The sequence below is a fragment of the Uloborus diversus genome, chromosome 1 (genome assembly GCF_026930045.1).
Source record: "Uloborus diversus isolate 005 chromosome 1, Udiv.v.3.1, whole genome shotgun sequence".
In the NCBI taxonomy this organism is placed as follows: Eukaryota; Metazoa; Arthropoda; class Arachnida; order Araneae; family Uloboridae; genus Uloborus; species Uloborus diversus.
The window spans coordinates 263,138,435-263,156,405 of NC_072731.1; the positions used below are offsets into that span (position 1 = coordinate 263,138,435).

The 17,971-nt window shown below is 35.7% G+C and overlaps 1 protein-coding gene across 1 annotated transcript in view; it reads right to left on the reverse strand.

Moving 5' to 3' along the window:
• LOC129227307 (sodium- and chloride-dependent glycine transporter 2-like) overlaps positions 1-17,971 on the reverse strand; it is a 60,012-nt gene that overhangs the window by 19,150 nt on the left and 22,891 nt on the right. The window contains exons 5-8 of the mRNA XM_054861852.1: positions 16,164-16,360; positions 10,572-10,704; positions 7,868-8,002; positions 709-812 (exon numbers count right to left, since the gene is read on the reverse strand). Coding sequence (XP_054717827.1) covers positions 709-812; positions 7,868-8,002; positions 10,572-10,704; positions 16,164-16,360 — 569 coding nt within the window. The remainder of the gene's footprint in view (positions 1-708; positions 813-7,867; positions 8,003-10,571; positions 10,705-16,163; positions 16,361-17,971) is intronic.

Genomic DNA, 17,971 nt, shown 5'->3' on the forward strand with positions numbered 1-17,971 from the left:
GTTTCCCAACATACAAGTTACTCGTGATAAACATCCTAATGTATCTCTTTACTTAGTTCTGTTTACGATTTTTGTCATTTATGAGGATAAAAATCCTAAGAAAGCAATGAGAGTGGGTAAATTTCATGCTCGCTCCAGAGAAGCTTTGATTGAATTTTTTATTATAATTACTACCAATATTGCTGTTAAATGGCAACAAAATTTGCAGCAATGGGTTATTAAACATTTAGTGGGAAAATCACATGAAATTTGCTGTTTTCTATCCAAACCGAAATAATAATTTTATTTTAGAATTGAATTTTTTAGCGTTAAGTTGTACCTCAAGATTAAGCAAATCATTTATTGAAATCCCAAAGTCTCTAAGTAGTCTAGTTGCAAAGATGTAAGCAAAAGCAGGCCTCAGATTTTTCCGTGACAATCAGGCCAAGTATAATAAAGGTGCTTAATAAAACCTTTTATGTCAATGAAAATGTGTGTTGGCACTCTTCTTGTTACTCCCTCCCTCCCTCTTTTCACAAATTAAAGACCCTCCTCAAAATATGACAATATTTGTACACGACCCCTAAGCTCATGTGAAATAGCAACTTGCCTCCACATTTGAAAAAGAAAAAAAGAACTTTTGCGTAATGTCATTGAAATATTCGAGTTATAGAGCAAAGAGTTTCATGTTATATAAATTGAACTCTTTTTGTAGGATTTTTCACTTACCTCTGAAGCGTATTATCGAATTTATTGTAACTAGCATACACGATGAGGGAACCCCAACCGAGACTAAGAGAGAACAAAAGTTGTTCCACTGCGGCTTTCCATACCTTAAATAATTGAAAAACGCAAGTCAATGCATCAGTTTTTTTTAGATTAGCAAAAATTAAATAATAAATCTTAGCTTAAAATATTTTTAAAGTTTATGGACATTTACGAAAAATCCCCCCCCCCTCCCCTTTTTTTCTAGTCTACTTTAAAGATTTATACTGAAAGAATTTAATTTCAAAAAGAAAGAATGGTTAACTTACATGATCATGCCACTATAAATTAGTAATTGAAGATTACATTACAATAGAAAGAAATAGGTTTTACTGCGAAAAACGTTTTTAATCACCGACTTATAGCTGAGTTGTACCGAAAACCAGGGGTACCCACAGGGGGGATTGCGCCATCAAAATTGGGGGGGGGGGGGAGATTTTTAAATTTTTAAAAACTTTATTTATATAAATTTATTTAATGATTTATTTTTAATTTTAATTATTTTATTTTATTTTATTTTAATCTGTTTATATTTAATTTAATTTATTTAGTTTGTGTGTCTGTGTGTGTATGTCATTAGCGTAACACAGACATTTTCAAATAAAATAATAATGACAATAATAATTAAAAATAAATTTAAAAAAAATTTTAAGAAGTAAATTTAATTTTAAAAAAATGAAACAAAATAAAAAAATAAATAAATTTAATTTAATTTTAAAAACTGTTTTTAATAAAAAAATTTTGAAAAAAAAATAGAACCGACTTCAAAATTGCTCTAAAAAGTGAAAAATAATTTTATTCTTTAAACACCATCGATAATACTTTTAAACATAATTTTTGAAGTTGGCGCAAAAACGATCGATAAAATCATTCACAGCCATAACTCAACTACAAGTATGAATTTAACCAGGTCCAGTTTCTTCACTACCACATGCATTACGCATTGATGACAGCATATTTTAGTAACGATATAAATGTTTCGTTCCTAACTTTGGATGATTTTTTGATAAAAATATGAACGAAGCATGGTTACAATGGATTTTACTTTTTGTTTTTGCGCCAACTTCAAAAATTATGTTTAAAAGTATTATCGATGGTGTTTAAAGAATAAAATTATTTTTCACTTTTTAGAGCAATTTTGAAGTCGGTTCTATTTTTTTTTCAAAATTTTTTTATTTTATTCTTTTTTGTGTAAATGTAGATATTTCAGTAAAAGTAAGAAGTTACCTAGTAAGAAATAAGACTCTATATCACTGTATTGCTTTAGAAAAGCCTTTATTCAAAATTATCATTACAATTACTATTAATGTTACACTTATATGGCACCAAACTTTTATAACAATGAGTTTCATGTTGTCGCGTAGATGAAGATAGCGAAGACAATGTGAAAGCCAAATGAAGCGAATACTCAAAAGACTTGGAAAGATACAGAAATTAATATAACATTCGAGAAAATACGGGAAACAGTAGAAACGAAATTTTAGTAAAATTCACTTTGTCCTAGTCGGGATTTGAACCCGGGTCGCTCGTGTGGGAGGCGAGAATTCTACCACTGAGCCACCGTTATCCACGGATGAAAAGTGCGAAGTTCGCTACAATTTAATAGGGAAACTGCATAAAGTTTACTGTTTTTTGCCCATAACTTTTTTTCTAAAGAACAAATATGGTCAAACAAAGTAATGGGACCTAAGTTGAGCCATCCCCTATCCATCAAAAAAAGAATCATCAAAATCGGTTCACTAGGTGAGACGCTATGAGTGGACAAACAAAAAAAAAAAACATACATACGGTATGAACTGATAACCGCCTCCTTTTTGAAGTCGGTTAAAAATAAATTAAATACAAAATGTTTTAAAAAATTGATTAAAAAAAAAGCTAAAAACTAAAAAAAAGGGAAAGAGGGTTGAGAAAATTGGGGGGGGGGTTGCGCCATTGAACTTGGGGGGGGGAGGGCAACCCTGCTGAAAACTCTAATTTTTTAACTTCTCTATGGTTTTGCACAACTTATAATGAGTCTTGTAAATTTGTAAGTACATAATTCAAAAGATTATTTTGAAAATACAAGTAAATATTTTTAGAGCAAACCTTTCAATATTTTAATATTTTTTAGTTCTTACATTTTTTTAAATATTACTATTTTCCATTATTTATGCACACAAGGTCATTAAAACTTTATGACTTAGTTATTACGACAGAAATAAGAAAGTTTTAATGATTTTTTACTTATAAATTCAAGCAGCCGTGGTTTTTTTTCAAGCGTTAATCATGGAAGATTGATTTGAATGGATACTGCAATTTGTCTTCTTGACCTTGATCTATTCGCAACTCCAATAAACTATAGGGGGCGCTGCAGCCACTGTCTAATGGCAGATGAAAAAGGTAAAACAAACGCATGCCGTAACTTATAACTTGCTTTGACGCTTAGTGAATGACAGTCATTTTTCTATCGTGTTTGTGGGAAGCTTTCTTTTCTATTCTTCTGAAACTACATTACACCACAAACTGTCTGAAGCCTGTAATTGACACCCAAAGAAAACACGTGGAATGGAATATTTTACCTTTTTCTTTAGTATTTTTAACCACCGCAACTTAGCGTATTCGAGCTCTGGAGTTGCGAATATCTTTATAACCTTCTCAATGAAATCAAACGATTCTTATTGCGTACTTTTATGTTCCATAATTGTTTTCGAAAATTATTTTTATCGTCTGCAAAATTTTCAAAATAAGCAAACCTTATAGTCCAAGAGCCCATGATAGCCAGACATACGTCATAGTATAAAGGCCCAAAATTTTCCTGCGTAAGCGCACTGGAGCAGGTATGAAGGGTTCGCTATTAGTTAAGCTGACTCGCGCTGGCTTTGGCGGGCAAGAGGTAGCAAAGGCGCGAAAAAATGGTGAACAAAAACATCATAGTATAACGCGTGATTTTTTAATATTTTATTAGGGGTACTATTACGAGTTAAACCTTACAAAGCCAGACACTTTGCACGCTGGCTTTGCGCAGCCAGACACTTCAAAGCAGGGAAAAAATGGTGCACAAAAACATCATAGTATAAAGCGTGATTTTTTTATATTTTATTAGGGGTACTATTACGAGTTAAACCTTACAAAGCCAGACACTTAGCGCGCTGGCTTTGCGCAGCCAGACACTTCAAAGCAGGGAAAAAATGGTGCACAAAAACATCATAGTATAAAGCGCGATTTTTTTATATATTGTAAGGGGTGCTACTAGGAGTTACGCCTTAAAATGCCAGACACTTCGCACGCTGGCCTTGCGCAGCCAGACACTTCAAAGTTGGGAAAAATCGTGTCCAAAAACATCATAGTATAAATCGTGATTTTTTTTATATTTTGTAAGGGGTGCTACTAGGAGTTATGCCTTACAATGCCAGACACTTAGCACGCTGGCCTTGCGCAGCCAGACACTTCAAAGTTGGGAAAAATCGTGTCCAAAAACATCATAGTATAAAGCGTGATATTTTTATATTTTGTAAGGGGTGCTAATAGGAGTTATGCCTTACAATGCCAGACACTTCGCACGCTGGCCTTGCGCAGCCAGACACTTAAAATAAATGGTGTCTAAAAACATCATAATATAAAGCGTGATTTAAAGCGTCATAATATAAAGCGCTGCGCAAGGCCAGCGTGCGAAGTGTCTGGCATTGTAAGGCATAACTCCTAGTAGCACCCCTTACAAAATATAAAAAAATCACGCTTTATACTATGATGTTTTTGGACACGATTTTTCCCAACTTTGAAGTGTCTGGCTGCGCAAGGCCAGCGTGCGAAGTGTCTGGCATTGTAAGGCATAACTCCTAGTAGCACTCCTTACAAAATATAAAAAAATCACGCTTTATACTATGATGTTTTTGGACGCGATTTTTCCCAACTTTGAAGTGTCTGGCTGCGCAAGGCCAGCGTGCGAAGTGTCTGGCATTGTAAGGCGTAACTCCTAGTAGCACCCCTTACAAAATATAAAAAAATCACGCTTTATACTATGATGTTTTTGTGCACCATTTTTTCCCTGCTTTGAAGTGTCTGGCTGCGCAAAGCCAGCGCGCTAAGTGTCTGGCTTTGTAAGGTTTAACTCGTAATAGTACCCCTAATAAAATATAAAAAAATCACGCTTTATACTATGATGTTTTTGTGCACCATTTTTTCCCTGCTTTGAAGTGTCTGGCTGCGCAAAGCCAGCGCGCTAAGTGTCTGGCTTTGTAAGGTTTAACTCGTAATAGTACCCCTAATAAAATATTAAAAAATCACGCGTTATACTATGTTTTTGTTCACCATTTTTTCGCGCCTTTGCTACCTCTTGCCCGCCAAAGCCAGCACGAGTCAGCTTAACTAATAGCGAACCCTTCATACCTGCTCCAGTGCGCTTACGCAGTAAAATTTTGGGCCTTTATACTATGACGTATGTCTGGCACCCATGGGCTCTTACTCAATTAGACCCTGAACGGCTAGAAACAGAAATTTTACTCGCGGAATGAAATATCTCGTGCAGTTTTTCGTAGCTTCAAATGACAAAGAGTAGAGAACAAAAGAATTTGCTTGTTTAAAATCGGAATTAAAAAAGAAAACTGGAATCTTAGAAATAAAACTCTTGTTGCATTCTACTGCACTCTGAAAGAATTTTGTAACATAGTTCGGGACAATATATTTTACTCCAAAGCAAACAGACTCAGACAATCTTGTTTTTAATATTAGAGAAATGAGATTTTTAAGCACTAGACTATAAACGAATTAAATTTTAAAACAAAAGTCTTAGCACTAAAAGTACTTATATTTTTACAAAACAATGCAACTTTTCTGCTGAATAAAATTTAACACAAAAAGTCCAGTTTTGCCAGTAGCGTTTTTATCAGCTTAGTAAAGCATGTATAATAAGTAATCATTGTTTCACTTAAAATTTTATAAAATAAAATTAATGATTAATTAGTTAAAGATTAGTTGATTTTCTTTGCAGTTTACTGATGCAAATTCTTTAAAACTCAAAATTTTACACTTTTGATTTTAGGTCTACAAGTTCTTTAATTGATATTTTAGCTTTTTATGGCGCCACGTTGTAGCATGTGACCAATTGTCCCATATACTTTGATTTGTAATACAAAGTATTAAATATTCGTAAAGTCAGCTATTAATGCTTCTTATTTGAAAAAAAAAAGTTGACTAAAAATATTTTGTTTTCATAAATGCACCACTCTAGTATATAAGTTAAGTGTTTACCTGCACGAATAAAAAATTAATTTCTTACAATTAAATAATTCATAAAAACCTAAATTAATGGTTAACTCGAGCGAACCAACTGATACATAAAAGCTTTTTCCTAAATATTTTAATCGTTTTTGGCAGCTTTTTAAAATTACCCAAAATGTGTATATTAAGAAGGTGTTTCAGGATAATGATTTTTTTTTTAACCTGTATTTTCATAACAGTGGTGTTTTCATATATCTAAACAAATAAACTTCTATGCAAAATTAACTTTTACATTCATTATTATTTTTAATTTTAATTTCAATATTTTTAAACTTTAAGCAGAACTACAATCTAGTAAAAAATGTTGTTAAAATTTTGTTCCAGTTGATTTCTTTTTTTTTAATTTCGTCAACTGTTCTTTTAATATTTATGCTTCATAATTTATTTTCAGATTTTAATATTTATTCCTTTTCAGTATCAAAAAAAAAAAAACTTTTACACTATGCTATATTTATTTTAATCCTACTATTCTACTTATTTTAGATTTTTGAAGCTCGATGTGTGATAAACCGCCGATTATTATGTTTCTGAAATTTGCCTTAACTTATTCATACTTTACTAGCCTTGTATTCATAAATTTTCAGACTCTTATTTTAAAACTTTAAAATCAATATTTTATTTTACATTGTAAAAAAGTTTGGAGAATGTTGAATCAACAAACTATCAATCAACTTGCACTTCGCTATTATTTTGTCATTTTATCAATTTAAGATGCCGTAACTGTACAAGCAGTATAAATTGTGAAACATGAGTTCTCAAAGTAGGCTTTAACTTAGATCTGAAATTTCAAGACAGCTAATCAATGGGGGAAAATTTCCGAAAAGTCACTGTTTATTTCCGTGTAACGTTTCGATATTTCACGGATTTTCATCATTTACCCGTCAAATCAAGTATTTTGCAACAAAGGCGGATCCAAACATTTTCAAGGGAGGGTCGATTTTTTTTTTATTACTTACTTTTTACTGCGTATACTGATTTAAAAGTATTGAACACAAAGGGTTTGGACTTTAATTCTCAAACATTTCCAGGATAGAGTCTCTCACTCAAACCTTCCTTTTCCCAACATCAATGAAACGTGTCTAAATTTGCGTTTTTTGAACTTCATTTTCGAAAAATTACCGGTAGAGAGCCCTCAAGGGAGGGACGATCGCCCCACCCTTGTATCCGTCCCTGCTTTGCAAAAATATTTCCTGAACTGCTACAAGTTGCACGAATACAGACTTTTCACTGTTGTGAAAAACATTTTTAGCTACCGGTTTAAAGTTAAATCGAGCGTGTTTAATAAGTATATTGGCTTCAGTTCGATGACGTCTCGTCCAGATTGCCTAAGCTCACAATAAAAGCGAATAAGTGTCTGAATAACTGCAACTTTGAAAGGCAATAATCGCAGGCGAGGGGAATGCTTGGTTCTTACTTGCAATTCTGTCTTAGCTTTGTTTATGGTAGCATTGATGCTTCTGGTGCTTTCTTAGAAAGTCAGAAACCTTCTAATCAGTTACGTAAAACTTATCTAATATTCCTTGAAGGTTTCAGACTGGATTTAACCGGGGAGATTTTTAGAAAGATTCAAGAGTAAGTTAAGGAAGGTTACCGTCTTTTAAAAGAAAACGTTCCTGGTTTTTGCAAGAAATGTTACTGGCAGAAATGGTGCACATCAGCCGCCCATTATTTTCTAGGAACGTTTCAGAATCGTTTTTACAGTGCTTTATGCTTTTTAGCTTATCAGTCCTCTTTAAATTCGGCTAAACTTAAAATCATTTTTAAAACATTGCAATTTTAAAATTTGCAATATAGTTTTAGTTGTTTAGTTTTAGTTACATTAACAATATAGTTTTAGTTAGTTAGCAATTAGTATATGAGCTCTTACCTTTATGTCCAGAAGTTTCCCCCACTCAGGAATAAAGAAGTATTTCAAACCGGAGGAAGCACCATTCAGTGAGCAGCCATAAATAACTAAGGTCACTAAGATGACATACGGAAATGTTGCAGTGAAATAAACTATCTGAAAAACACCAATGTACAGTTTTAGATCCAATTCTAAATGGTCAAGATTTCTTACAATCTGAAAATTGGAAGGAAATGGGCCGAAGGTGTCAAGTTTTCTTTGTATGAAACTCGAGAACTTTTTTACGCTAACCCAGACAGAAGTTTTCCGTTCATTTAGATACCTGTTTTTTGTTTTTACTTTTTACTTCCTTTTACAAAAAAGGAAGTACTGCATTCGCGAAAACAATTTCACTCAAAAATCGACCTTAATTTGCATTTTACTCACCCACGAATGAATATTGAGTTTTTTTTTCGATTCGACCACACGTGGATAAGTGCCTAAGAATGTATAGACACGCGAAATATCCATTTTGACGACTCCCGAGTTAATTACAACGAGTTTTCTCGTGACGTCTGTATGTGCGTATGTATGTCGCATAACTCAAGAACGGTATGTCCTGGAAAGTTGAAATTTGGTGCGTAGACTCCTAGTGGGGTCTAGTTGTGCACCTCCCCTTTTGGTTGCATTCGGGTGTTTCTAAAGGGTTCTTTTGCCCCTTTTTGGGGGGAAATCATTGTTAATTTCTATGTAAACTCAAGTGGTGTTATAATTGGCGGACACTTGGCGATATATCGCCAGTATTTTGGTTGCCAAGTTTTGTCGAAAACTTGGCGTTTATTTTCTTTCTTTTTAATCTGGTTTCAATTTGGCCACTGTTGGTGATGTTTAGAAAGTGAACTATTGAATCACATTAAAAATGCCAATAATGGGGAAATGACATTAAATTGGAGTAAAAGGAAGTCATGTGATGCACACATCCGCTCGTTTTCCATTTCACTTCGAACTGTATTTCTCTGCTTGAAATTTAAGAAATTCGTGCAGAAAGCGAAAAAAAAAAATCTCTCCGATTTAGAGACAGTCTGCAGACCACCTCAAAAAATGTGTGATGGGCGTAATGGCGTCGCGCTGTTTTTGCTACCGCGTATGCGAGCAATAATGTGTTACGTATTTAAACAACTTTTAAATTTTTCGAAACATTTGATAAAGAAGACATACTATTTCTGTATATCTGTTAATTAATTGTAATAAATTTAACTTGATTCAGATTAAGTTAACATTTCCTTTTTGCGTTTAGGAAACTACTCGTGAATTCAAATATTTTTTGTTTGCAGCAAAAGAATTTTTTTTTTCAACGAGGATTCTCAATATTATACACATTGATCTAATTTAGTTTCTTCAAATAATGTGACACCATAATATGACATTTCAAATTGCTTGTTTCACAGCATTTAATTGTTAGTTTTTTTTTTTTTTTTTTTTGTTAAAACTGGGTCTGCGTTAGAAGCTTTACTTTTTGTAATCGCCAGATATTTCATTCGATTATCTCGATTATTTCATTCGATATTACATTCGTTAGAGGTTCCAATTATATGGCACTTCTAACGGCGGATGTCATCACCAAGAGAGTTTTAACGCCCAGTTTCCTCACCAGGTAGAGGCTAATGGACTCTCTTTGATGCGAAACTAGAGTTACATTTTTCCGGGAATACTCAAAGCCAAATGAATACTCTTTTATATGTCGCATAATCATATGACATGGATGCTGTCGATTTTCTAAATTTTGAAAATCTACCGATGGGAGCCAGATTCAAAACTTCGCCGCCTTTGGGGGGGGGGGGGGGACCAGCGTCTATCCACTACAGTAGACCCTCGTTTTACGCGGGGGTTACGTTCCATGGAAATGCCGCGTAAATCGAAACCGCGTAAATTGAGACCTAATACTAGCGTTAAAATAGGGGTTTGGTTCCGTAGATAACAAAATACTTCATTCTAGTGATGACTAATTGTATAATGAGTTTAATGTGTACTTATATCGACTTTTATGCCCAACATGCATAAAGAAAACATAAATTAATTTTGTGTTCTATTTATAAAGAGGAGCTGGCAATGATAGTCTTTTGGCAGTCATTAAGAATTTTCTCTGTAATTCTTTGCAGAGCATTAACGCATCCCTGATCACTTGCGTCATTTCCCAATGATAGAATCTTCCTCCACTAACAAATCAGAAAGATCATTTCCATTGTCTAGGAATGGTTCAAAATTTTCAATGTGAACGTCGTCTGTATCCTCGTTGGTTTTGTCCTCCTTTGTCACTCCTAAAAGCTCTTCTTCCAGTGAGTTCAGAACTGTGTGAGTTCGATAACTTTACTTATGGAAAGAGCTCAGAACCAATTGCATAAAATGTCTCCAATGGCCCAAGCTCGATTATTAGCAGGCCAAAATGCAGTTTATTACGCGTAATCTGCAATCTTTAGGAGTTTGGATTTTGAAAGAGGGGAAAATTTCATCTGTTTGCATCGCCGCATCCGCGAAAACCGAAACTCATCCGCGTAAAACAAAATAAAGGTGTCAAATCTTAAACCGCGTAAAATAAAACCTCGTAAAACGAGGGTCTACTGTATATCACTGTGTCGGTATGTTTAGAAACTAAAACCATGGAGAATTTTTGTTTATCTAGAGAACAGTTTGTGTGAAATTCATTCATTTTTTAAATACTACGAGAAAAGGTGATAACAGTAGATACCTTGCCAGAGCTCTTGATGCCTTTCATAAGACCCAAGAAGCAAATCATCCAACACACAAATAGGGATAGCGTCAAGTCCCACTTTAGGCTGCCAAGATCGTCAATACCAGAGGTTAGTCCCAAAACATACCGCCTAAAAGAGAAAAGTCCGCGATCAAAGGTTGCAACCAGTTTTAGAAACAGTTTTAATTTTTTTTTCTTTGAAACATTCTTTTAAAAAAATGAATCTGTGCTCTCTAGTTCATCACCCCGTGTTATATTTCCATCTGTGTATTCAGGCGTGCTCCGAACTTAAAAATTTTTGGGAGAACGAAAAAATGGGGTTGTTTCCTTCAGTCATAAATACTACTTTTAGTCACTGAAATTGATAGAATAAGCAAAAAAAAATTAATTTGAATTTTAACCTCTTGAATTCAAATTATGTTTTTCGCAATCACGAGTGTGTATGTGTGTGTATGTAGGCATGTGTGTTTATGTGTGGGGGGGTATGTGTATGTGTGTGCAGGCATGTATGTTTGTGTCTGTGTGCAAGCATGAGTGTGATGAGTGTGTGGGTAGTTGTGTGTAGGCATGAGTGTGATGAGTGTGTGGGTAGTTGTGTGTAGGCATGAGTGTGATGAGTTTGTGGGTAGTTGTGTGTAGGTGTATGTGTATGTGTAGGTGTCTGTATCTATGTGTAGGTATCTGTATGTATGCGTGTGTGTGTATGTATGTGTTTGAGTGTGTGTATGTGTTTGTGTGTGTATGTGTTTGTGTATGTGTGTAATTGTGTAGGTGTATGTATTTGTGCTTTTGTGTGTGTGTGTAGTTGTGTATGTTTGCGCGTGTGTGTAGTTGTGTATGTTTGCGCGTGTGTGTAGCATATGGATGAGACCTGGAGACGGCTTTCGCTATAGGAGCAGCATCGTGAGGAGCCGGTCGACGGTGATGCTGCGGAGGATGCTGGCGGAAAAATAAAATGATAGCACATCAAAACAGTCAAGTGAGAACAATAAGCAATCGTGATTGCTCAAAAAATAATAACATGGGCCAAGAAAATACTTTCATTTTCCAACAGTTATTTTTTAATTATTTTTTTAAAATGTCCGATTTTTCAAGCAAGGCGTGGTCTTGATGACGTCACTAATGATGTACTTTTGGCGCATCTGTCTGCCGCGATTTCACGTTATGATAATCACGAAGCGAATTAAATATTGCGCTCTACGCTTGTCATCAACCATACCGTTGCCAGTACCCGTGAGTAAAGAAGCAAATTAATTATTACGTTCTGCGAATAGCAACAGTGAATGGCATTTCATCATTTATGATGTCACTGGCAGAAGCGTAAACAATGAAAGCGCACCGATTAAAGTATTTTTTTTTAAATATTAAACTTCGTCAAATTATTTAAAAAAAAGGTCAGATCCTATGTTTTTAAGCACGCTCTTTCAGAAAAAAATACTTTTAAAATTTCGGAAACGACCCCATTCTCAATTTGTCGAATGGAACACCAAATTTTGCCGAATGATGATCCTTTTTCCAAATCGTCCGACAAAATTTGCCGAAGAAGGAAATTTGTGGAAGGTCACGGTGACTTCCCGTGACCTCCCGGGGCGCCCCTGCGGGTATGTCCGTGTAAAACTACAATTTTTGCATTGCTCAGATTAGATTCTTGTTTTTTTTTCGTGCTAAATTTTATGCAATAATAATAATAATAACAATGATAAAAACTTGTAATATTTTAAAAGCTACAGCAGAAGAAAGCAGAAAAGGTATGACAGAGAAAATAGCTTACAAACGTACGTTTGCTAATTGAAATACCCTTAGCCCTGGCTATAGGGCGGTAACTTACTGAAAATACGTTTGCTAATCTACTTGTTGAGTGCTAATTCCAAGTGACTCGTATCTACCATTTACGACGACAGTCGATTAAGGATTAAGCCATAAGCTCTATGCTATGGGCAAGTAAAATCAATCTTAACTGTTCTTTAAGCTGAGTTTGGTGTTTTAATTGTTTGAATAATCATATGAAGCGGTTAAAATACTTTGGCTGCAATGACTTGGTGTAATTAGCACATGTAATAATGTATTATACTCATATTTAAAATTTATTAATTACTAGTGGTACCCGCCCGGCTTTGCACTTAGTAGGTAATTAAAAGGTCATTTGCTTCGCCTGTATATCTTATATAATTAAAAACTGAGCGTATGTATCTATGTATGTGCCCATGTATCTATGTAGTCATCTATGTCCAAGTTTCTTCTCCCGAACGACAGTGAACTGACCATCGAACCAGGTATCGATGGATTCGTTATCTTCCCGTCTTTATGTTTGACTATTTAACATAATAATTAGCGGAATATCAATTTAAAGCTATTAATTATGACACTTATCGACATAAAATCCCTATTTTTTCGAAGGCTTACCTCCATTCAAATTATTATTCCGTGCTTCATCTCAACTTTCTGCAACAATGCTTTTATTAAAATTTAAAGCGTGAAGAAAATCATTCAGACGAAAGATCTGTTGCCCTTTTTTGTCTCGAATATGAGCAAATAAAATTCTGGATTTTGCTTTAAAGGCTTCACCTGTAATCGGAGGATTTAAAATGTTTACTTTTTGGTTATTTTTCCGAAATCTGCCGCAAAATTTTACTGATTTTTTTTTTTTTTTTTTTTGTTCAAGCCTTAGTGTTGAACACCATCAGTTGACATAACTTTTATTTTCGAGGTGGATCGCGCAAAGTCGGGTGACGTAGCTAGTTTACAAATAATGGATGATGAATTTCTCGCCAATTTGCTTTGTTCATTTGATCGTCCTTGATGTGGTAATTTATTCGTCCACGTAGTGATAATTTCCTCCGCAAAATGTTCTTAAAATTGGAATGGAAGAAGAACAAAACGGAATTTTTGAAAAATCGCTTCGAGGTTCTCCGCTCTATGCTACTAACTAATTCTGTGCCGAATTTCATGAAAATAGGCCGAACGGTCTAGGCACTATGCGCGTAACAGACATCCAGACAGAGATCCAGAGAGACAGAGATCCTGACTTTTTCAGCTTTAAATACTATTAGTAAAGCAAAACGTTTTAATTTGAAAATATAATTTTAACTAATTACGCCGCCTGTATTAATATACTAGTGGTACCCGCACGGCTTTGCCCGTAGTTGAAAATTAAAAGGTCATTTGGTTCGCATGTATATTTACAAATAATGGATGACGTATTTCTCGCCAATTTGCCATGTTCATTTACTCGCCAATGTTACGGTTCCACGTTATGATAATTTCGTAATTTATTCGTCCACGTCGTAATAGTTTGCTCGGTAAAATTTTCTTAGAATTGGAATAGAAAAAGAACAAAATTGAATTTTCGAAGAATCGCTTCGAGGTGCACACCCCCATTCTACAAACTAACTTTGTGCCAAATTTCATGAAAATCGGCCGAACGGTCTAGGCGCTATGCGCGTCACAGAGATCCGGACAGAGAGACTTTCAGCTTTATTATCTTCTTGACTCTTTACTAATAGTAAAGCTAAAAGTCTCTCTGTCGGGAGGATGTCTGTAGGATGTCTGGATCTCTGTGACGCGCATAGCGTCTAGACCGTTCGGCCGATTTCCATGAAATTGGGCACAAAATTAGTTTGCAGCATGGGAGTGAGCACCTCGAAGCGATTTTTCGAAAATTCGACGTGGTTCTTTTTCTATTCCAATTTTTAAAACAAAATTATCATAAGATGGACGAGTTAATTACGAAATGATCATAACGTGGAACCGTAACATGGGCACCAGCCAATTGACGAGATACGAAATTATCATAACGTGGAACCGTAACATGAGTACAAGCCAATTGGCGAGAAAATTCACCATACAATATTTGTAAATATACAGGCGAACCAAAAGACCTCTTAATTTTTCTATTACGGGCAAAGCCATGCGGGTACCACTAGTTAGTATGTCTTCACTTTCATTAAATGATTCTAACGAAGTCTCACGATGACAAGTGAAATCGTAGACGATTTCTGCAGATAAAGAAATAGTTAATCTAAACGGTGTGGAAAGAGGAAAAAAACGACCTTTTTTACTTCCTCCAAGAGGCTATTATTTGAAAACCGAATGCTAACTAATAACTTGATTTTACTAAATTCAGTCTTCGACAAGTCATTTTAGGTCAAGGATAAACACTTCCTCATATGTTTCTTTCTTTTTCTTTCTTTCTTTTTTTTTTTTTTTGAGAACATAATAAGTAGTACTATCCTTTACTATTTCTTCATGCGCTTGAAGGTCACCAGATTTAACTGAATGATAGAAACCGAAGTAGCATACTTTTTTACTAATAATAAAGTCGAAAGTCTCTCCGTCCGGATCTCTCTCTGTCTGTCAGGATCTCTGTGACGCGCATAGCGCCTAGACCGTTCGGCCGATTTTCATGAACTTAGGCACAGAGTTTGTTTGTAGCATGAGGGTGTGCACCTCGAAGCGATTTTTCGAAAATTCGATTTTGTTTTTGAGCAATCACGATTGCTTATTGTTCTCATTTGCCTTTTTTTGGCGTTATGCTGATTTTATTTTCACGTCAGCACCCTCTGCAGCATCACCGTCGGCCGGTCTCCTCACGATGCTGCTCCTCTTGCGAAAACCGTCTCCAGGTTGCGTCCATATCTACACACACACGCATACATACCTGCACCTACGCACACACACACCTACATATACACACACACCTACACACACACAAACACACACTCATGCCTGCACACAGACACAAACACACATGCCTACATACACACACACACACACACACGACCGCCTACACACACACACACGAACGCCTACATGCACAGCACTGCATACACAACACGCACACACATGCATACATACACTCACACACACACGCACCCACATACATGCACCTACACAAACACACACGTGCATACATACACACACACGCTCGTGATTGCGAAAAACATAATTTGAAATTAAAGATGACAAAAATTCAAATTCATATAATTTTTTTGAGCAATCACGATTGCTTATTGTTCTCATTTGACCGTTTTTGGCGTCCGTGCCTTTTTCAACTTGGACCAGAAGCCTTTGCAGCACCACCGCGCACCGTCCTCTGCTGGCGGCGCGGCTGCTCCGGTTTTGAGCTATCCGCTTCTCCTGGTCAGAGGCGTCCATGTCTTACACACACGCACGTTCACACACATACACTCACACACGCCTACGCGCATACACACAGGTCTACGCACACACACACAACTAAGCACAAGTAACCGCCCAGGAGGAGAGGCAGACTTAGGGGGGACAGGAGCCGTTTCTAGAAACAATAACTCCAATGAGTAGGGTTCTGTCTCAGTTCGTGATTGCGAAAAACATAATTTGGATTCAAAATTTCAGAATTCAAATTAATTTTTTTTTTTTTTTAGTTCTTTTGTGCCAAAATCCTCGTTCATGCACCGACTGCCGAAGCCTTCATTTGCTGATCACGTTTCCCATTCCCTAAGAATTCAATGTTTTGGACTCTTCCACCGTGTGCCTTCAATGCCGAAACGGACTATAGCAGTTTTAGAATCAAATAAAAATCGAATACCAACCAATAGAACATGTACTTACTCCCAGAACTGTTCCGAAGCAGTCTGCGTCCCGTTGCTGCAGGTGTTTAGAGCATCAGCAAATCTTTCCGAATGCACAGCGTAATCCGCTCCTTTGAATGAAAAATAAGTATAGTTGTCCGATACTCCGGTAACACTTTCATCGATGAACGCAGTTCCAAACTTCACTAATTGCTCCTTTATATCCCTACAGTTTGTCTGAAATAGTAATTGTTTTTTTTTAGTATTAGTAGAAATAAATGAAGATTATGGTTTTTCAAATTCAATATCATAATTCAGTTTTATTGTAAGTAATACAACGCCCCCTTAATACTAAACTCCTATCGCATTTGCCTTAAAAAGAGAACTGCCCATATGTGGTAATAAAACGTTAAACAGCGCCACCCAGCGGCCATCCAACAATGGCATTTCTGTGGCGATAGATCCAAATAATTCAAATTAAATTGTTTCATTCGTTAATTTCTTAAGTAAAGTGTGGCAATTAACTGATTGCTATTGTCCTTGCTATTAATGTCTAATATCTTCGATTGATGATAGGGCCATTCCACCGTCACGGCGGGACAAAAAATACACTTACATTTCATTAATATTTCGTCAAATCTCTTAATATTTTATTGTTTTATTGAAACAGGGGTAAGTCTTTTTTTTTTTAATCTTTACATTTGATACTAAGATACTCCTGACACAATTATATTTTTATTAAACAATCTTGTTATTTAACAATTTTGTTGCAAACATGGCAGCATGGAATGAATTGAAAAATAATAGCCAGGACTAAGGAACATATTCAACTCTGACAAAATTCGACCAAATCGAATACAACAAACTGTACCTATCAATAGCGCAGCCAGAAATTTCCTTTGTCCACCCAAAAGGATATTTCCCACTACGCTTCTAGTAAAGTTTGACCGCAGAGAGATGGCAGATTGAAGCGAAAACATCATTTATATAATTTGTAAAAGGTAGAATCAGTCAGAAAGCGCCATATAGTAAGAGGCGCGCTCTCCCTGATGCTATACAAAATAATCAAAATACAGTAGCCCCTCGTTTTACGCGGTTTCGATTAAACGCGGTTTCAGATTTGACACCTTTATTTTATTTTCCGCGGATGAATTTCGGTTTTACGCGGATGCGGCAATGCAAACAGATAAAATTTTCCCCTCTTTCAAAATCAAAGCTCCTAAAGATAGCAGATTACACGCAATAAACTGCGTTTTGGCTTGCTAATCATCGAACTTGGGCCACTGGCGACATTTCATGCGATTGTTTCCAGAGCTCTTTCCAAAGTATAGTTATTAAACTCACACAGTTCAGAACTCACTGGAAGAAGAGCTTTTAGGAGTGACCAAGGAAGCCAAATCCAACGAGGATACCCGACGTCGGTGACGCACAACCAAAAACGCTCACATTGAAAATATTGAGTCATTCCTAGACACTAGAAATGATCTTTCTGATTTGTTGGTGAAGGAAGGTTCTATCATGGAAATAACGTAAGTGATCATGGATGCGTTCATGCTCTGCAAAGAGTTACAGAGAAAATTTCTGAATGACTGCCAAAAGACTATCATAGCCAGCGCCTCTATATAAACAGGACACGAAATCAATTTATGTTTTCTTAATGCATGTTGTGCATAAAAGTCGATATAAGTACACATTAAACTTATGATACAATTAGTCATCACTAGAATGAAGTATTTTGTTATCTGCGGAACACAACCCCTATTTTAACACCAGTATTAGGTCTCAATTTACGCGGTTTCGATTTACGCCGCATTTCCGTGGAACGTAACCCCCGCGTGAAACGAGGGT